The following is a 21,665-nucleotide window of genomic DNA, read 5'->3' on the forward strand; positions in this document are numbered from 1 at the left end:
ATACAGGAGGCCTACCTGATGGAATATCATTCAATGAGATTGTATTTATGAAAGTATTGTATTTTATGAATGTATTGTATTTATGAAAGCAAGCTAGTAAAGATATCAAAGAAAGTTACTGGAAAGAGAAAAATAACTCCTCACTGCTCTACAAAACAACCTAAATGGATGTTTTACTTCGTTTCGAACTCAAGCTCTCACTAGTGCCTAGTTCGCTGCATGCGCAGCCCTATGGAAGACTGTCATTTTGCTCCAAAATTACTTTTGATTAAAACCGACCACCCACCCATAGGTGGCGTGGTGCCTCCCTGGGGCTGACGTGGATCCACGTGACTACGTCACGTCCTGTCATCCCAGGGAACTTCACTCATCGTTTCTTCCAGCCAGTGAGAAGACGTGTTTCTAAAAGCTCCGTGGTTAACTCAAGTTAGCGCTCTAAAACATAGCGTTAGAAAATAGGCTTGTTCCGGCTAACTGGCCCACCTTCAAGAGGTTTGCGTGGACGAGGTAAAGCAGGCTTCGGGGACCCGATCCTGTTCTCTCCACCAGCGGCGTCGGATCAAGTCATCTAAGCTAAGAGTGTCTTCTTACAGTTAACACTTGTTATTGCTACCGCCGTGTAGCTGTGTGAAACGTTCCCCGGCTGGGGCAGCATTTATCGGATTGAGGGCTGACTAAGGTCCGCGCTCAAAACTGTTAGGCTAGGTTGCATACGTGCAAGTAGCTTAACTGTATAGCACTAGAACAATAGGCTAGTTAGCCCAGTTGTTGCGGATAGCTAGCGTGCACCCGTGTGGTTAGCGTCCGTGTGCTAGGTACTTAGGCGCCGACTCTTGTGTAAGAGCGCGCGCGTTAGATAGATAGTTAGCTAGTTGCTCAGTGCAGCTAGCATCTAGCTTGTAGCACTCCAGCTATCTTCACCGTTGCAAGCTACTGTTAAAAGTTAGCTTACACGGTATAACTCCCGCTAATTCCTGGTACAGTCCGCGGGGCTTGCTGCGAGTTAGCTTTGCTAAACTTGCGCAATTAACCGGGTGGCGGCCAAGAGAAAGGGGGGGCACGGCCAGGTGCTGGGTTGGCTGTGAGGCTACGTTGGCCGGTTACGACTGCCACGAGTGTGTGTTCTGCCTAGGGCATGAGCACGCTGTACATGCGTTGCTGGGACCTACATACTAAGCTTGTAGTGTAGCTATTATTGGCGCTCTGAGATATTAGCTGAGCGAATACGCTAGCTAGGTAATCTCGCTCCACACGATTGTGTTAGCCGCTTCTCTCAGTACTTACGCCATCTTAGCCAGCTTGCTTGTCTGCTAAGTGTTGCTTTGCCGTCGTGCAAATCGCGACTACTAGATTGTAACTTCCTCTGAGGAGTTCTTCTGAGATTGACTAGCTTCGCGGGCCGCTGGCTTTCAGCTGGCGGTCACGCTCGCTTCCCCGTGTTACTCAGGGTAGAGACCCGCTTCACAGGCTTGTGTTAGCGCACGCTTGTCTCTCAGTGCTTACGCTAGCTTAGCTAGTGCCTTGTTCACGCTTGTTCTCTCGGGTTAACAGGTTGTGGGTATTGTTGCCTTCCCTTCGGGCGGGGCTATTGCCGCTTACGTTACCGTTGCACGCGCACGTTCCCTAGCCTCCGGGTTGCTTGCTGTCTAGCCTGTGCTTCTTGCTAGTTTGCTAGCTTGCTTAAAACGGTACTCCCGCTAACAGGGTGCGGCCTGCGGGAGCTTGCTATTTAGTGATTAGCTCCCTGCTTCCCTTGTTCCTCTGAGCAGGGAAAGTCAGCGAGGGGATGGGCCGTGTGTAAAACTACATTGGCCGAGTATGAACCGGCACGATAAGTGCGTGTTCTGCAGCGGCGGTTCGTGGGGCGATGCCCAGGGCCGCAGCTAAGCTCTTGAGAGCTGACCAAGGTCCGCTCTCAAAAAAGTGTGAAAGCTAGCTTGCATACGTGCAGATAGCATTAGTACTGTTTAGCACAGAACGATAGTATTGTTGCAGGTAGCTGGCGTGCACCCGTGCAGTTAGTATCTGTGTGCTAAGTACATTGGGCGCGAGCTACCTCTGTGTAGAACGCACACGTTTACTCCAGCTGAAGTAACGTTAAAATGGTCTACAATAGATGTACCGCCCCTTGCTGGCACTACGCGTCCAGCAGGGGTTTCAGCTTGCCAAGGTCTGGGCTCAGTGCCAGCCTTTGGCTTGTAGCTCTAAGGACAAGCCCACCGCCCTTGGTGCCCAGGGCCCGGGGTGGTTGGGAGCTCTCCATGGGTCGCATTCCCTTTGTTGGGGCATCCCCTGCAAGTGCAGGGAGCCTGACAGGGGGCACAGCGCACCTTGGTCCATGGCCTCGGTTGGCAGCGCTCAGGTCAAGCTCACCGGTTGGCTCACCAAGGCTGGGCTCAGTTCCAGCCGGCGGCTTGTAGCTTTAGGCCCACCTTCCTCGGTGCCCAAGGCACGAGTTCGGTCGGGAGCACCCCCAGGGTCTCATACCCGTCATCAAGGCTCGCCGTTGGTCCATGGCTATGGCCTGGCCTCGGCTAGAGGCTCCTAGGACAAGCCCACCATCAATGGCGCCGTGGGCCCATTGCTGGTCGGGAGCTCTCCTGGGGACCGCACTGCCGGACAAGTCCGCGTGCGGCCGGACTCAAAAGAGAACATTACCTCCGCAGTCCCCCCCCCAGCCTGCGAAAGTCGCACGGCGGGGGGGTTACTTCGGTACAACGCACCCACGGGGCGCATCAGTAGGCGGAGCTTGCGTAAGAAATTCTCCCCCAGCATGCACAGCTTCTACGAAACTGACCATGCGGCAAGGGGGCGTAGCCTCTCGCGTCCTGCCCCCCCATCAGGGTACCGGATCAGGTCCTGGTGCCCAACAATATACTCAGGACGGGTTCCGCTCCTTGGCCACAAGAGACCATCTTTGTAAGCCAACAGGCTCGTTGCCTGGGAGCATCTATGTTCCCCGTCCCCATTAAACGGCGCACCCTCCAGAAGGGATACGCTCTACAGTTGCCAGGCCCCCACCCACGTTCGACGGGACCCCCGATACGGCCGTGGAGGGGGAGTCCATGGACATACTCCACAAGGAGGTTATTCGTTCCTCGCCAAAGGGGTGATTCGCTCGGTCCCAAGGCAGAGGTGCGCTTGGGTTCTACCACAGGTACTTGTCGTGCCCAAGAAGGACGGCTCCATGCGTCCAGATTTGGACCTTCGGCTGGGTAGCTCTCACTACCCAGCCTTGCTGCGTCGATGCGTCGTTGGGTGCGTCGGATCTCAGCTGGCTGGAAGAATGAGTGACGTTCCCTGGGATGACAGGACGTGACGTAGTCACGTGGAACCACGTCAGCCCCAGGGAGGCACCACGCCACCTACGGGTGGGTGGTCGGTTTTAATGAAAAGTAATTTTGGAGCAAAATGACAGTCTTCCATAGGGCTGCGTACGCAGCGTAATAGGCACTAGTGAGAGCTCTCGTTCTCACTCGTAAAACCCGGGTTGTAGCACAACCCTAACGTTTATTTGGATTATGTTAGCCAGAAACAAACGATTATTTCATTCACATCTATCTACTAATTCCAAGAATGCCTGACAGCCAGACATTTTGTCTGGCTGTGTGTGTGTGTGTGTGTGTGTGTGTGTGTGTGTGTGTGTGTGTGTGTGTGTGTGTGTGTGTGGGTGCGTGCGCGCGTGTGTGCGAGATAGTGTGTGTGTGTGTGTGTGTGTGTGTGTGTGTGTGTGTGTGTGTATATATCTAATGATGATAATGTATAAAACATCTGTGTTTCCAGAGATCAGTACCACAGGCAGAGAGCAGAGTCTCCAGTATCCAGCTGTCTGTCTATGAAGAGTGACTGGTCTAAAGACAGACCTCCATACTTCAGTAATGAAGTATGGAGGTACGATGCACGTATGTAAGTATGGAGACCTGCACCGCCAGACTCCTCTCCCGGAAGGGAGGGGAGTCTGATGGCCAGCGAGACTAGCCAGAAACAAACCATTATTTCATTCACATCTATCTCCAAGAATCTGTGTGTGTGTGTGTGTGTGTGTGTGTGTGTGTGTGTGTGTGTGTGTGTGTAACTAATGATGATATGTATAAAACATCTGTGTTTCCAGAGATCAGTACCACAGGCAGAGAGCAGAGTCTCCAGTATCCAGCTGTCTGTCTATGAAGAGTGACTGGTCTAAAGACAGACCTCCATACTTCAGTAATGAAGTATGGAGGTACGATGCACGTATGTAAGTATGTAGACCTGCACCGCCAGACTCCTCTCCCGGAAGGGAGGGGAGTCTGATGGCCAGCGAGACTAGCCAGAAACAAACCATTATTTCATTCACATCTATCTCCAAGAATCTGTGTGTGTGTGTGTGTGTGTGTGTGTGTGTGTGTGTGTGTGTGTGTGTGTGTGTGTGTGTGTGTGTGTGTGTGTGTGTGTGTGTGTGTGTGTGTGTGTGTGTGTGTGTGTGTGTGTAACTAATGATGATATGTATAAAACACCTGTGTTTCTAGAGATCAGTATGACAGGCAGAGAGCAGAGTCACCCAGCTGTCTGTCTATGAAGAGTGACTGGTCTAAACATCTTCCTCCATCCTTCAGTAATGAACCTGGACATTCAGACACAAGGTAAGAGGACTGGTTATACAGGAGGCCTACCTGATGGAATATCATTCAATGAGATTGTATTTATGAAAGTATTGTATTTTATTAATGTATTGTATTTATGAAAGCAAGTTAGTAAAGATATCAAAGAAAGTTACTGGAAAGAGAAAAATAACTCCTCATTGCTCTACAAAACAACCTAAATGGATGTTTATTTGGATTATGTTAGCCAGAAACAAACGATTATTTCATTCATATCTATCTACTAATTCCAAGAATCTGCCTGTGTGTGTGTGTGTGTGTGTGTGTGTGTGTGTGTGTGTGTGTGTGTGTGTGTGTGTGTGTGTGTGTGTGTGTGTGTGTGTGTGTGTGTGTGTGTGTGTGTGTGTGTGTGTGTGTGTGTGTGTGTGTGTGTGTGTGTGTGTGTGTGTGTGTGTGTGACTAATGATGATATGTATAAAACACCTGTGTTTCCAGAGATCAGTATGACAGGCAGAGAGCAGAGTCACCCAGCTGTCTGTCTATGAAGAGTGACTGGTCTAAACATCTTCCTCCATCCTTCAGTAATGAACCTGGACCTTCAGACACACAGTAAGAGGACTGGTTATACAGGAGGCCTACCTGATGGAATATGCTTCAATGAGATTGTATTTATGAAAGCAAGCTAGTAGTAAAGATATCAAAGAAAGTCACTGGAAAGAGAAAAATAACTCCTCACTGCTCTACAAAACAACCAAAATGAATGTTTATTTGGATTATGTTAGCCAGAAACTAGTCTCTCTGGCCAGCCTCCCCTCCCTTCCGTGAGAGAAGTCTGGCTGCACGGAAACAGGCTACTGGTATAAGCCCTCCCCTGCTCTACAGCTGCTCTCCCATTGGAGGGACTGTTTCAGTCGCTGCCGGATGTCTGCTCCCGGCTTATTACAAGCTCTGTCATTGGCTCTGACCATGTCAATCAGAGCGGCTTCCGCTCCCTCCTCCCTGTATGTGGTTGTAAATAGTGCCCTGCCGACAGCCGCACTGGAACTACTTTTAAGGAGGGGGTGCTGTAAGGAAGGGACTGTCGGTGCTGCCCACAAGGGCAGCGCAGAAGAAAATTTTACGTTTCTTGGACTTTTAGCCATATTCAGAGGAATATTTAATTTTAAATTAACATTAGGATTATACTGTTGTGACGTCATTATTCAGTATATTCTCCTCTTCTCTCCAGCAATTACTCAATTTACCCTCAGGAATCAGGGACAGTGATAGCCTACCTGCTATTCCTCCCATCTTCTCTTTCTTTTTTTGTCTTGTCATCTCGTATCTCTTTCTCTTCAGAAAGCTGGGATTTGAGTCTCATTTGTGTCTCCGACTCCGTGAACAAAGTAAACACAGCAAACACTAGTTTCAACGTGAGGCTAACTTCAGCATTTCCCGGAGTGCACTCTTCACATTGTGTGGATCCTATTTTTACCCAAGAACCACTGCGTTGAGCAAAGATCGTATATGGACAAGATATCCACTAAACAGCACAGACTCATGCGCAGAAACACAGTAGGCTAGAGCCAAATGCAACAATTTTGAAAATTCCATATCTTGCCACCAGGGGGTGCTGCAGCACCCACAGCACCCAGCTTCCCGCGCGCTTGCCTGCCGCCTCAGTGAAAACAACTACGCTAACTAGCTAGCATGCTAACGGCAGAAACCTACACGCTAGCTCGTTGCTACATGCTGAAAATGGCAAGTTGGATTGTTAGAAACTATTTTCCAAGGGCACTGCCGCTAAGCGCCGCCCATCGCAATTCCACAATGGAGACCTGCGCCGCCAGACTCCTCTCCCGGAAGGGAGGGGAGGCTGGCCAACGAGACTAGCCAGAAACAAACAAACGATTATTTCATTCACATCTATCGACTAATTCCAAGAATCTCTGTGTGTGTGTGTGTGTGTGTGTGTGTGTGTGTGTGTGTGTGTGTGTGTGTGTGTGTGTGTGTGTGTGTGTGTGTGTGTGTAACTAATGATGATATGTATAAAACATCTGTGTTTCCAGAGATCAGTACGACAGGCAGAGAGCAGAGTCACCCAGCTGTCTGTCTATGAAGAGTGACTGGTCTAAACATCTTCCTCCATCCTTCAGTAATGAACCTGGACCTTCAGACACACAGTAAGAGGACTGGTTATACAGGAGGCCTACCTGATGGAATATGCTTCAATGAGATTGTATTTATGAAAGCAAGCTAGTAAAGATATCAAAGAAAGTCACTGGAAAGAGAGAAATAACTCCTCACTGCTCTACAAAACAACCAAAATGGATGTTTATTTGGATTATGTTAGCCAGAAACTAGTCTCTCTGGCCAGCCTCCCCTCCCTTCCATGAGAGAAGTCTGGCTGCACGGAAACAGGCTACTGGTATAAGCCCTCCCCTGCTCTACAGCTGCTCTCCCATTGGAGGGACTGTTTCAGTCGCTGCCGGATGTCCACTCCCGGCTTATTACAAGCTCTGTCATTGGTTCCGCCCATCGCAATTCCACAATGGAGACCTGCGCCACCAGACTCCTCTCACGGAAGGGAGGGGAGTCTGATGGCCAGCGAGACTTGCCAGAAACAAACGATTATTTAATTTACACCTATCTACTAATTCCAATAATCTGTGTGTGTGTGTGTGTGTGTGTGTGTGTGTGTGTGTGTGTGTGTGTGTGTGTGTGTGTGTGTGTGTGTGTGTGTGTGTGTGTGTGTGTGTGTGTGTGTGTGTGTGTGTGTGTGTGTGTGTGTGTGTGTGTGGAACTAATGATGATATGTATCAAACATCTGTGTTTCCAGAGGTCAGTACCACATGCAGAGAGCAGAGTCTCCAGTACCCAGCTGTTTGTCTATGAAGAGTGACTGGTCTAAAGACAGACCTCCATACTTCAGTAATGAACCTGGACCTACAGACACAAAGTAAGAGGACTGGTTATACTGGAAGCCTACCTGATGGAATATGATTCAATGAGATTGTATTTATGAAAGCAAGCTAGTAGTAAAGATATAAAGATATAAAGATAAAAAAAAAAAAAAAAACTAACCTGAACTAAACTTGTACCACTGTTCCTTCAGAAGTTGTAGTTGTCATAGACTGTGTTAGATAGATAGATGGATAGATAAATACTTTATTAATCCTGAGGGAATTCTGTTGTACAGCAGCTTCCAGTTGCACATACAAATAACAAAGTACATATGAAGGATAAAAATCATGTTAAAATACTAAAAACGAAGAGATAAAAAGATAAACAAGATAAAAAAGTTAGGAGAGCCAGTCCTGGTAGGGACATGGAAATAAGAGAGAAAACAAGTGCCTGTGCCTGTGCAGTGCGCAAACATATGCATAGAGAAAGTGCCTGCAGTACATACACAAATAAATACAAAAATCTGAAGTCTCAAGTCTCAGGGCCCAGGTTGCTGGGGCCACGCCCCCTGCAGGTTGCTGGGACCACGCCTCCACGCCCCCTGCACAATGGGGAGGCATTGTACAGCCTGATGGCCCGTGGAACAAAAGTGTTCTTGGTGCGATCTTTCTTGCAGCCAAGAGAGAGTCTGTGGCTGAAGGTGCTTCTCTGGCTGTCCAGAGTGCTGTAGAGAGGGTGAGAAGGGTTGTCCATAATGGCGAGCAGCTTGGCCAAAGACCTTCTCTCCACTAGAGCTGTGAGGGAGTCCAGCTCCATACCGACCACGGAGCCAGCCTTCCTAACCAGCTTGTCCAGCCGCCTTGCATCCCTCTGTTTAATGCTGCCTCCCCAGCACACCACAGCATAGAAGAAGATGCTGGCCACCACGGACTGGTAAAACATCTGCAGCATTTTACTGCAGACATTGAAGGACCTCAGCCTCCGTAAGAAGTAAAGCCGGCTCTGGCCCTTCTTATAGAGTGCGTCAGTGTTCAGTGACCAGTCCAGTTTGTCATCCAGGTGTACTCCGAGGTACTTGTAAGAGTGAACCACCTCCACATCCACCCCCTCAATGGAGACCGGCCGCACCGGAGTCCCATGCTTCCCAAAATCCATCACCATCTCCTTGGTCTTGGAGGTGTTCAGCTGGAGGTGGTTCCTCTTAGACCAACCGACAAAGTCCTCGACCAGGCCCCTGTACTCCTCCTCCTGCCCCCCCCCTGATACACCCCACAATGGCGGTGTCGTCCGAGTATTTCTGTATGTGGCATGTGTTGCATAGTTGATTGCTCTATTGCTGACAAAAATGTGTTATTGTAAGTCGCTTTGGATAAAAGCGTCTGCCAAATGATGTAATGTAATGTAATGTAATGTATATCAAAGAAAGTCACTGGAAAGAGAAAAATAATTCCTCACTGATCTACAAAACAACGCAGAAGTTTATTTGGATTGTGGTAGCCAGAAACCAGCCATAACCAGCCCTCTGAGGGAAAGTGTCCCAGACCCAGAGAGAGATCTGCAGCATGCTTTTATCCAAAGCGACTTACATTAACACATTTTTGTCAGCAATAGAGAAATCAACTATGCAACACAGTCTATGACAACTACAACTTCTGAAGGAACAGTGGTACAAGTTTAGTTTAGGTTAGTTTTTTTTTTTTTTAGAGAGAGAGAGAGAGAGAGAGAGAAAGAAGTTAGATCAAGAAGGGCCCAGATGGAGCCTGAAAAGGTGTGTCTTTAGTCTTTTCCGAAAGATCGGCAGTGATTCAGCTGTCCTGACCGAAGGTGGAAGCTCGTTCCACCATTGAGGTGCCAGGGACGAGAAGAGTCGAGATCAACGAGAAGAGTCGAGAGATGTTAATGTTAATTATCTGTTCTGTTTTCCGTTTTTCCCAATCTTCTTATCCATTATGTGTGTTGCTACGCAACTTGCGATTCTTGTCAGTTTATGTTGACTCTCTCTCAGTTGGTTGAGAGTTGCACCCCATCCCACCCCACATGCCTGGATGTAAACACATGCCAGACAGCCAGCATGGTGAGCAGAGTTGGGGGTAACGCGTTACTGTAATCACATTACTTTTGTCGGTAACGAGTAGTGTAAGGCACTACTGTACCTAAGTGCAGTAATCACATTACAGTTACTAATCAAACGCTTACCTCGTTACATGCGTACTAGCAAGATAAGTATAGAGAGAAAAGATCTCCGTTTTAATAGCAGATCCTGTGTCCCATCAGACAGGTCATTTAACTGCACAGCAGAATCAATCATGGTGCCAATATTTCAACTTTGTATTAGCATGCAGAACAGCACTATTAGTCGACACATAGCTTATCAGATAACTAACATCATGCATATAGAACAATAAATAATTTTAACCTCCAAAACACATTGACAAACAAACAATTGACACAAAAACACAGTACCCCCAGGGCATGCTGGGAACTCCGCCCACTTTCCTCTTCCGGGTTAAATTTCCCAGAAGGCTTTGCATAACTTTTTACACTCTGTTTTACAATTAAATCAGGTTGCCGGAGGGGCAACCTGGCAAGAGCTTTTGGTTGCCCGAATAAAAATATGGTTGCCCAATTTTAGCCGCCTTATATTTTGAGTAATTAAGATACTATGCAGTCATAAGCCGGCTTAATAATGACGATGTGACAGAAAAGTAAGTATAATAGTCTATAGCAGGGGCACTCAATTAAAAGTCATAGAGGTCCAGTTAGAGAAAATGTCCTCAAGCAAAGGTCCGGAACATTGTAACGTAGCTTGCGTTATTATTCAGTGCCATTGAACTTAGGCTACTTCAATGATTGCAGTAGCCTAATGGTACAATGTCTGTATGTAGACAACTATACTGACTGTTAAATCAAAATAAACATCAACAATGTTTATTTAGTTTTCATATTTAACTGGATTAATTATAAATAACTAGCCTATTATAATAATAAATACATGTTCTTTTCTCATTTCAAGTGAAAATAATGGCTGCATTTAAAAATAACATACAACAGAGTGCTTTGAAAAAATGTGCATCTTAAAAGTGCTTTAATTTTAGAAAAAAAATCCCCTTTTCTTCCTTTTCCTCCACCTTTTCTATTGAGAGAAGTGAGCTCCCTATCTGTCTGTGTATCTATCTATCTATCTATCTGTCTATCTATCTATCTATCTATCTATCTATCTATCTATCTATCTATCTGTCTATCCATCTGTCTGTCTGTCTGTCTGTATGTCTGTCTGTCTCAGTGTCTGTCTGTCTGTCTGTCTGTCTGTCTGTCTGTCTGTCTATCGATCGTTCGCAATGCAAACGTCACATGCCGTTGGGCAGTGAATGTGTGAGTGTGCCCTCAGTCTGGACTTGAGTGTGTTTGCTCGTGTGGCGCTTTCATAGACAGGTTAGGATCGCATCGCACTTCACATGAGACATACTGCCTGGTTTTGAGCTGCCCGTGAGAACAATGAATGAACATGAGTCTGCCTACTCCGGATTAAAACTAAATCTTTGTTTTTGCGGTCTACTCGTTTCTTTTGAGCAAGCCATGTGAAATGACTTCTATCTCTCGCATTTCTCAGAGTCTCTCGCCTCTACTCCGTCCGTCTCTTGCCTGCAGCACTGGAACAGGCAGAATCGAATCGGATATTTGATTGGCTGAGTAGCATCACATGTGATGATTTAGAGTGCATACATTGGTCTGTGAGCTTCCTGGCAGATAAACCAGTACCGTAAAGGCTAGAAAACCATGTGCCGGTTAAAATAGAAACGCTCCGTGAAATGTAACAATTCTCAATGATTTGTAGGTTATAGGGCTCGGTCCGGATAGGACGGCGTCTGGGTCCGGATGCGGACCGGAGTCCGGACTTTGAGGATCGCTGGTCTATAGTATAGTATAATAGGCCTATTCAGTGTGCGCACCGGGTGTAGTAGTAGTAATAATGATAATAATAATAATAATAAATTTGTGTAATTTCGTTTTCTAAACAAATCTTATTTTTTGTTTTTATAATGCATTTGCACTGAAAGGATTTGTTTAACTAATATTTGTGAACTTTAATTTTCATATATTTTTTTTAACAGTTATTGTTCATATTGTGCTTAATTTATTAATTAAAAGCGTTATTGATAATGAAGTAGCTGGAATCAGTATCTGCCGATCACCGATATAACCGATCACCGCGTCGATTGAAGCCTTCTTTTTATAATGTTGCATTATTATTATTATTTTTTTTTTTTTATTACACTCTCTCTTAACTCATTGAATGCCATGGACGTCCTTCGACGTCCAATTAAATAGTGACGTAGAATGCCACGGACGTCCTTCGACGTCCAATGCGTTTTTTGACGGTGGGACGTCGATCAAAGCCTTCCGCAGCTCCTGTACAACTATAGTAGCTATTGGAGGTGTATAACCTATTTTACGGACTCATTAGGTGGCGACAGTGCTTGCTCGGTGCAGTCCAGATTAGAGACAGGTCCGAGAAACAGCCTAAAAGCCGTGGATCAAAGACAACCCGATGCATGCTCCCAGAGCCATTTGCTCTGTCGCGGGAGCTGACATTGGCTCCGAACAGGAGTCAATCCGCGCTCACAACTGAGCCTCTCTGTCCCTGTCTGTCTGTCTGTCTGTCTGTATAGTTTCTCCAACCGATTAGCAGCCAGGAAAGCAGCCCCTGACGCCAAACCATTCAGCAATCCGGGTTGGCTCTTCCCTGCTGTGGCGCTGAGAGCCGACAGCAGCACACAAACGCAGCACTCCGAAAATATAATGGTTGCGTGAGGCTGTGTGCAGTGTGGGGAGGAGTTTACGGGGGGAGGGGGGGAGGGGGGTGGTGCACGCAGGGCATCACACAACAACTACGTCACTACATCAGAAAATATTATCTTCAGACTCAGTGAATGTGCTTGAAATGCTGCATTTCACAAAAGGCGGATTATCTCAGCTAATAATTTGAAAAGCCTGAAAACGCTGAAAACAACCTATCTTCTCCGGCTCATAACTAAAGAACGGAAAATGGTATCAATAAACTTTTTTTTGCTGATGATACAATAGAGCCAGCTCGTTCTTGTGCGTGTTCGGTGTTTACATAGTAATATCACACAATATTCTGTGGGCCTCGAGAAATCACTGAAAACGCTCTGAAAACTCTGGCACTGGGAGCATCCGTTCTCCAAAAGTGGCTGGCACTGAATGAGTTAAAGACCATTTCAATATTAATCTGAATTGAAGGAGCAACCATTCAGACAGAGGACACAACCTATGTAGGGATGCTTTTAGGACCCTGGGGAGTCGTAGAAGCCGGACAGCATCTCCAGCTGTGTTGACTAGTAATTATCCACAAGCGCACGCGCTCTCTCTCTCTCTCTCTCTCGCTCTCTCTCGCTCTCTCTCGCTCTCTCGCTCTCTCTCTCGCTCTCTCGCTCATTGAGGCAGCTGCCTGCTGCACAGTCCGTGGAGTTTACAACTCGGACTCTTCTTGGACACAGTTCTTATTTCTTATTTCGAGAATTTCAGAATGAGCTGGGCCTCAGCCCTCATGCACACTGCAACTTCAAGATCCATGGCACAACGAGAGAGGGAGAGAGACTGAGCAGGTGTGTGTGTCGGGAGCCGGGAGGGAGGGAGAAAGAGTGAAGTCTGTGAAAGCGGCTACGTAGTCTTCTGTCTCTCCCTCCCTCTCCCTCCCTCCTTCACTCTGTCTCTCCCTCCCTCCCGGCTCCCTCATACACACACCTGCTTCGTTCAAAGTGAAGTCTGTCTCTCCAGAGACAGAGAGGAGTTTAGTCATTTTAGGTGCGCACAGTTAATTGTCTGGAATGTATAGTTAATTGTCTGGAATGCATCTGATCGGCCTGCTTTGATCGGCTATTTTGAGAACGTGATCAAAGCCGATAGAGGCCAAATCGATTGCGGAGCATCTCTAAATAAAATGTCACTCACAAGAAGTATTAAAACGTATTTATTTGGTGTATATTTTGCTGTTTGCTGCTGTACATACTTTTTTGCATGTTAAATCGTGGTTGCCCCTGGGGCAACCAAAGGCCAAGAAATGGTTGCCCTATTTTTTTTTTGGTTGCCCGGGGCAACCGGGCAGCCGTTAATGTCGAGCCCTGTCAGGCTAAAGAGTGTTAGATATAAATAATATGTATTTTAACACAACATGCAATTCTGGAATATCTGAATATTGGACAAAATTAAATTAAATTAAATGTAAACCTAAACCATAAGAGAAACCCACATACAGCGATGGGGTCTGTAAATACCCCTTGTAAATACAACGTGTTCTAGTGAAGTGGGCGCAGTGGTATGTTCCATAATAGTCTGCCAGCAATCTGCCAAAAAGCGCCGTTTTTGTTGCGCGGAAGGACAAGAATGTGAAACTGCAAACGCCCTGGACAGAAGCAGCTAGCTACGGTAGCCTACGACATAAACCTCTCAAAGCATCTGCAGTGGAAACATGCTAACACAAAGCTGGTTGCAGACCCAAGCTGAGTCGCCTGCCTCGACCCCAAGCAAGCAACAAACGCTTTCTTTTCACCAGGTAACATCAAAATCAGAGATGGACAGGCGTGTTGCCTCCTCCTACATGGTAGAGGAAATGTTGCCAGTTTCAACAGTAGAATGAAATCGCCATTTTTCAGAAACATATTGAGCAAAATACAGATGGCAGGGAACAGACAGCCACCATCAGACAGGAAAAGTTTTGCAACCTACCTTATTACAATAGAGATTTGTGCTAATATATGGGCATATATGTAAGGATTAATGTTGTATTGTTAACTGGCAAATTACGTGACAATGCATCTCAGGCGATGTTACGGAGTAACGCAAAAGTAATGTAACGAGTAGTGTAACGAATTACTTTCTCCAGGGAGTAATCAAGTAAAGTAAGGCATTACTTTTTTTGAAAGTAATGTGTAATGTGTAATATATTACTTTTTTGAGTAACGGACCCCAACTCTGATGGTGAGAAGTTGGAGCGGATAACATCTCGTAACATGTCGTTTGGTCTTGTATGACCAAACTCACTGTCCAACTTGTGTCTTGTTATCGGTGTCCATAGCTTCTCGCTAGTGTGTGATCTGATCTGTGAGCAGAAGGTGCAGTGTGTGTGACACAAGGCTCGGCGGGACTGATAAGGTTCCACTCTGTCAGAGCAGTCAAATATCACTTTATCTGTAGATTTGCAAATGCCTGCCAGGAACACATCAAGACAGAATTTTCCATTGTGCCCCAGTCATTTTTGTCATGTGAAATAATTTAGATGAGACAATTCTGTGTGCGTGTGTGTGTGTGTGTGTGTGTGTGTGTGTGTGTGTGTGTGTGTGCGTGCGTGCGTGCGTGCGTGCGTGCGTGCGTGTGTGCGCGTGAAAGATTCTAGCTTTGATGGCTTTGATGACATATTGTACCCCTGGCTAAAAAGATGTCCAGAGTCCAGGCTACTGATTTGTTCATGCCTGACTTTGAGTTCATGCACATGTACTGTTAGGTACATATGTCATTTCATACAGTATACTGTAGGCTCACTCAGAACATTGTCATGATAGAAAATGGGAAATTTAAAATACACAACTATTTTTGCTTTACATTCCTCCAAAACAGTTGAGAGCACAATCTTCATATGTTAGAAAATCTTTGGTAATAAGAAATAACAGATCTAACTTAAAAGGGTTCCAAACAAAAACAAAATACCCAGCTGTCTGTCTATGAAGAGTGACTGGTCTAAAGACAGACCTCTATACAAGAACCTGGACCTTCAGACATAAAGTAAGAGGATTGGTTATACTGGAATGAGGTAACGTATTGCAAAACTACAGAGGCCAGGAGGGGCCATAGGGAGAGAAAACCATTTTATGGAGGCCAAGATCTAGAACAACATGAGATGTGGGTCAGACCTGCCCTCAGTTTGGCTGAATTCATACAGAAGACATTTTGTGTGCAAACGGCACATCCATTATCCCAAAAAGCAGAGCCTTTGAGTTCAACCAGCTCTGAAAACATGTTGGCCTCTATCTTCCCAAAAGCGATAATTTTGCGTTTGCGCTCGTTTAACGCTGTGCGCAATGCAAATTGGGGGCGGACACAAGTGCATGCCTGTGAATTGTACTGGGCATTGGCTGCCCCATGCCAAAGCAGGCGTTTCAGCTCTAAAATGTGGGATAGATGGCGTTACCCTATCGTCAGCAGCGCGCAATTACTTTGCGCTAAGAGCTTTGAAAAGGACCTCTTACGCGCAAATACCTCTCTGCGCTGGGCGCTCTGCATGGAGATTACGGCTGCGCTCCCAGGGCAGAGAGGTATTTGCGGAGTGGAAAGTGGAATTCCTTTTGGATATGTCATTAAGCACAGCCTTAGCCAAGACATCAAATTATGCTGCTAAAATTGGGTATTAGCAGATAATTCAGTGAGGCAATCAACTATAACTCACTGAGAAACTTTTATCACATCGCAAAGAGGGAAATGAATTGAGAACACTTGTGGACAATGTACATAGGCTATTTACCTTCATAACCCGAAGGGTCATTGGCACCACAGACGATCTGACAATAAGCTCCCTCTGTCCTCGCACAAGTGAGTACACTCTATTACGCATGGAGAGAATTACAGCATGTTGCATGCCTCGGCGAGGCAACCTCGCGCAAACAACCATTGCGAGACGGGAATCTGATTGGTTTTGATTGACGTAATGCCCAGCCTTGCCTGGCCACGCCTGTGAATAATTCTGGTAGTTAAGACCACCCAAATCCTCTACTTTGCGCTTGCGACAGGTGCCGTGAACGTTTCCGCATGCCCGCCGAGAATTGCATCCCCAACATATTTCGGGGCTGTTTTAACTTAGAAATCAGGGAGGTCACGTCTACCAGACAATTATATCACTTTTGAAACAGTTACATTTCTGTATAAATCATTACAAGTAGCTCCCGTGAGGTGGGGATGTTTTTTTTTGCTGCTCGGCGGGGAAGCAAAACTCGGCAGAACACCTGGCGGACGGCGCAAGGCGGAATGCTATCTTCTGTGCCTTAAGGCATGCGCAAACAGTGCGCAAAGCGCTATTTAGGGATAGCGCCTGTCGGAAGATAGAGGCCGTTGTCTTTTCTTTTGATGTACTGTACTTTCCTTTGATGTACCACCCTGATTAGCTACAGAACAAACAAAGATTATCTCTCAGCACGTCCTGTTCCAGGACCAAGCCTAGTATCTGTTCTCCAGGGACACTCTGAAAAGCATTTACAAAATCAACCCAGCAATGCAAGTATCAAGGCTGCATTGCTAAATATTAGGTCACTTGTAAGCAAGTCGCTTCTAATAAACGATCTGATTACGAGTCATAAACTGGACCTCATGTTCCTCACAGAGACCTGGCTTGATCTAAACAACAGGGAATATGTTCTTAATGAGTCAGCCCCACCTAACTTTAACTACATTGACGCCCCCAGAGTCGGTAAGAAGGGGGGAGGAGTAGCTATTATTTTCTCTGATGTTTTTCAATGCAAGCAGGTATCGTTTGGCGACTTTTCATCGTTTGAATATCTGGCCGCTGTTCTGAAGTGCTCTCCCTCTATTTTACTACTGATTATATACAGACCACCTAAGTACTCTAGTAGTTTTTTTGATGAATTTTCAGAACTCCTTTCTATAATCTCCATAGAACACGACTGTTTAACTATTGCAGGAGATTTTAATATTCATATTGACAACCCCAATGATAATAATGCCAAAGAATTGAATAACCTCCTTGACACTTTTGACCTGTTACAACATGTCTCTGGGCCCACTCACAATCGAGGCCATACCCTAGATTTATTTATCACCAAGGGCTTTGAGTCATCGTTTCTTTCAGCTAGTGATGTTGCTCTGTCCGACCATCTCTGTATCTTTCTTGAACTCAAGATCACCCCTATCGCTCTTACTCGGTCAAAAACCATCAAAAAGCGTCACATCAACGAGAGCACTAGCACACGGTTCATGGAGGCTTTCTCGCTGGCCCCTTCCCTCTCCTCAGCCTCTGTCAATGATCTCCTAGATAACTTCAATTCTAAAACCCTAAAGGCTATTGATGCTGTAGCTCCCATTAGATCTAAACTAATCTCCGGTAAGAAAAAAGCACCATGGAGAAACGCTCCCTCTGTAAATAACAAAAAAAGAGATTGTAGGAAAGCCGAGCGCAAATGGCGGAAAACTAAACTTCACATCGATTATGACATCTATAAAAATAGTCTTCACTCCTACAACCAGGAACTAAAAAATTCCAGAAAATTCTTCTTCTCCGACATTATCAGCAAAAACACCAATGACGCTCGCACTCTTTTTGCCACTGTTGACAGGCTGACAAACCCCCCCCCCCCACAAATTGCCCCTGATCTTCTATCCAATGTCAAATGCAATGAATTTGCGACCTTCTTTAGGGATAAAATTATAAATATCAGACTAACTATTTCCACATCAAGAACAAATGTGGCTCCGCCGCACCCACAGAATAGGTGCTTAATTAACATGACTCAGTTCAATGTCATTGACCACAAGAAACTAGAAGAAACAATACGAGGCCTTAAATCCTCATCGTGTTGCCTAGACACCCTGCCAACAAGCTTTCTAAAAAATGTCTACAGTTGCCTGGCGACCGACATACTGAAGATAATTAATACCTCTCTTCTTACAGGCATTTTTCCAAAATCTCTAAAAACTGCAGTTGTTAAGCCCTTGCTAAAGAAGCGTAGCCTCGACCCCTCTATAATCAGCAATTACAGACCAATATCAAATCTTCCCTTTATTAGCAAAATACTCGAAAAAACTGTCTACCAACAACTCAATACCTTTCTATCCTCCAATGACCTCCTAGATCCCTTCCAATCAGGCTTCCGACCCCATCATAGCACCGAAACTGCGCTTATCAGAGTTATAAATGACATCCGAATGAACACTGATTCAGGTAAAATCTCAATCTTAGTGTTACTAGACCTCAGCGCTGCCTTTGATACGGTTGACCACGAAATTCTATTGGACAGACTGGAAAACTGGGTCGGGCTTTCCGGCACGGTCCTAGAGTGGTTCAGATCTTATCTGCAAGACAGGAACTACTTTGTCTCCATTGGCAACTACACATCTGACCAAACCAAAATGACATGTGGGGTACCCCAAGGATCAATTTTAGGTCCTGTCCTGTTTAACCTTTATATGTTCTCTCTGGGCCTAATTATGCAAAAAAAACAAAATAGCTTATCATAGCTATGCAGATGACACCCAACTCTACATAGCCCTCTCATCGGATGACTATGCCCCCATAGAGACACTGTGTCAGTGCCTTGTGCAAATTAATGATTGGATGTGCCAGAATTTTCTCCAACTTAATAAAGACAAAACAGAGATAATTGTCTTCGGCAAAAAAGAAGATAGGCTCAAAGTTACTGCTCACCTCGAATCCCTATCTTTGAAGCCAAAGGACCAGGTAAAAAATCTTGGCATTATTATTGACTCTGATCTAAATTTCAGCTCCCACATCAAGCTTATAAGAAAATCTGCCTTCTATCATCTAAAAAATATAGCAAGGATTAGAGGCTATATGTCCAAACAAGATCTTGAAAAACTAATTCATGCTTTCATTTCTAGCAGGCTAGACTACTGCAACAGTCTTTTCAATGGTCTTCCCAAAAAAGCTATTAAACAACTACAGCTCATTCAGAATGCGGCTGCTAGAGTTCTAACAAGAACCAAGAAAGCTGAACACATTACACCAGTTCTCAAATCCCTGCATTGGCTGTCAGTAAATCTTAGAATAGACTTTAAAATTCTGCTAATAGTTTACAAATCTCTCAACGGGTCAGGCCCACACTACATCTCTGAAATGCTTCTACACTATGAACCATCCAGATCCCTGAGATCTTCAGGCACTGGTCTACTAATTGTCCCGAGGACCAAATCAAAACATGGTGAAGCCGCGTTCTCCCACTATGCCTCTCATAACTGGAACAAACTCCCTGAACACATTAGATCTGCCCCTACTCTGCCTATTTTTAAATCCAAGCTAAAGACCTTTATGTTTACTCTTGCTTTTAACTGCTACTAAACTACTGCCTCTTTCGGCCTGTAATTAAAAAAAAAAATTCCTGTACATTTCCAACAAATGGACTGTACATGTAATAATAATACTGAAGAATGCCTTGTAACTTATTTAAAACAGAAATAATGTTTCATGTTTGTCAATTTGAGTATATATTTTAACTAAAACTGTCGGCTGTGTTTTTTATGTGTTTTTTTTATATGTGCATTGCTTTGCTGCTTGTTTTTTCGATTATTTTTTTGTAAAGCACCTTGAATTGCCTTTGTGTATGAAAGGTGCTATATAAATAAAATTTGACTTGACTTGACTACTGTCAACACAGCCAGGCCAACGTTACATTTCAAATTAAATTATGTGCTCTGACTCTTTACAAGCTTGTGACTTGCACATGTTTTATATGTCGAGAGCGCAAAAAATACTTTTTCGGATCGCCACTTCTGGACTCCATGGGCCCTATCTTCCCACTGGCCTTAGGCGCTAAACTGGCGTTAAACGCAAAAAAAACACGCTTTGCGCCTGACTCGGGAAGATAGCATCATGTTTTTAGGCCCCGAAATGCGCTTTACGCCGAAGAGGCGTGGCGCAGTGCCAGAATGGGCGTTTCAGCCTTAAATACCGACCTAACGCTATCTTCCCCCCTGGCGTTAATTTAGCGCTTAGCGCTTTTCAAAACCAGGCCTTATTCAGTGCGCCGCAGATATTACTGTGCGTAATTACGCGCAGCTCTCCTCTGCCGATCTCACACTCTCTCCCCCTCTCTCACTCCCTCTCTCTCGCGCGTCAGACAGCCACAATGACCGATGAAAAAAAAAGTTGTTATACCATAGTTGTGAGCCCCTGTCATTCAGAGGCTGTTGCATCATCCTACCTGTGCAGTGGGGGAGAAGAAAAGGTAGCGAGAGAAAACAATATCATTCTGCCCAAACTTTCACCAATCTAATCTCATCATGACATCCAGGGATAGGCTATATTTTTCTAGCCGATGCGTTTAGAACATTATTTTCACTTTGATCTTGCTATAGTGTAGCATATTTACATGCTTGCTGTATTTAAACTACAGTGAGATTGGTTTGAGAAGCATAATAATATGGAATAATATATATGGAGACAGACGGGGATGAAAGAGGGAGGGGGGAGCTCAGAACGCTTTGGTCGGGCTTTTCTGACCGGATTGGATCGCTCCGTGGAATGGAACATGAAAGGGACATTGTGATTCGTTTACTGCACTTCTCCAATGAGCGTGGTGTGAATAATTCTACGCTTAAAAGGCGTGGTTATAATGCTTAAGGCCGCATGTAGCGGCGACACGAAAATAGGCACTGCGCTGGTCCACGCCCACTAATATAGGCTGCGCCTAGCGCTAAGCGCTAATTTAAGGCCAGTGGGATGATAGTGCCCCATATGTCCCTTTTCCACTGGCACTTTTGGCCGTGCCAAACCAAACCATGCTGCGCTGATTTTTGCTGCCCCATACACATTTTAACACACCGTGCCGTGCTGGAGATGGACCTTCTCTGGAGTGCGGCCAAAGCAAGCTGGACCCACCTCCAAGCGGGCTGTGGTGACGTCTCCGTAACCTGCGATACTTATCAAAGTATGCTAAGGCATGTGAACAGGGAGTTACAGTAGTCAAGCCGTGATGACATAAAAGCATGAACAGACATTTCCAACTCTGTATGGGATACAATAGACCTTAATTTCGCAATATTCCTGAGATGGAAAAAACAAGTACGGGAAAGAGCTTTTACATGCTTGTCAAGATGCATAGACTGGTCAAAAGTTACCCCAAAGCTTCTAATGTTTGAGCGAACATTTTCCCTTAGAGGTCCCATGAGATTTCTTACCCTAGTGGCAGGGCCGATTTTACCAACGGGCTTACCCGGGCTGAAGCCCGGGGCCCGGGACATCAAGGGGCCCAAAAAAAAAAAAAAAAAAAAAAATCTTTTTTTTTTTTTTTTGGGGGGGGGGGGGGACCCTTGATGTTTTTTTTTTGGGCCCCCTGTCCAGGGTCTTCGCAAAAAATGTTTTTTTTACTGACGCCATTAATTTTTTTTTGCAGAGTAATAACATCCACTGTGAGAGGGTGTCCACCCGCTATGCCGACCACTCGCAAT

At 45.5% G+C, this 21,665-nt stretch overlaps 1 protein-coding gene across 1 annotated transcript in view; it reads left to right on the plus strand.

The window, feature by feature from the left end:
* LOC310791945 (uncharacterized protein) overlaps positions 1-21,665 on the plus strand; it is a 72,124-nt gene that overhangs the window by 6,890 nt on the left and 43,569 nt on the right. The window contains exons 3-8 of the mRNA XM_083653625.1: positions 3,784-3,906; positions 4,112-4,234; positions 4,506-4,619; positions 5,073-5,186; positions 6,626-6,739; positions 7,396-7,515. Of these exons, the coding sequence (XP_083509751.1) occupies positions 3,784-3,906; positions 4,112-4,234; positions 4,506-4,619; positions 5,073-5,186; positions 6,626-6,739; positions 7,396-7,515 (708 nt within the window). The remainder of the gene's footprint in view (positions 1-3,783; positions 3,907-4,111; positions 4,235-4,505; positions 4,620-5,072; positions 5,187-6,625; positions 6,740-7,395; positions 7,516-21,665) is intronic.

This window comes from Poromitra crassiceps (genome assembly GCF_964638095.1).
Source record: "Poromitra crassiceps genome assembly, chromosome: 17".
NCBI lineage: Eukaryota > Metazoa > Chordata > Actinopteri > Beryciformes > Melamphaidae > Poromitra > Poromitra crassiceps.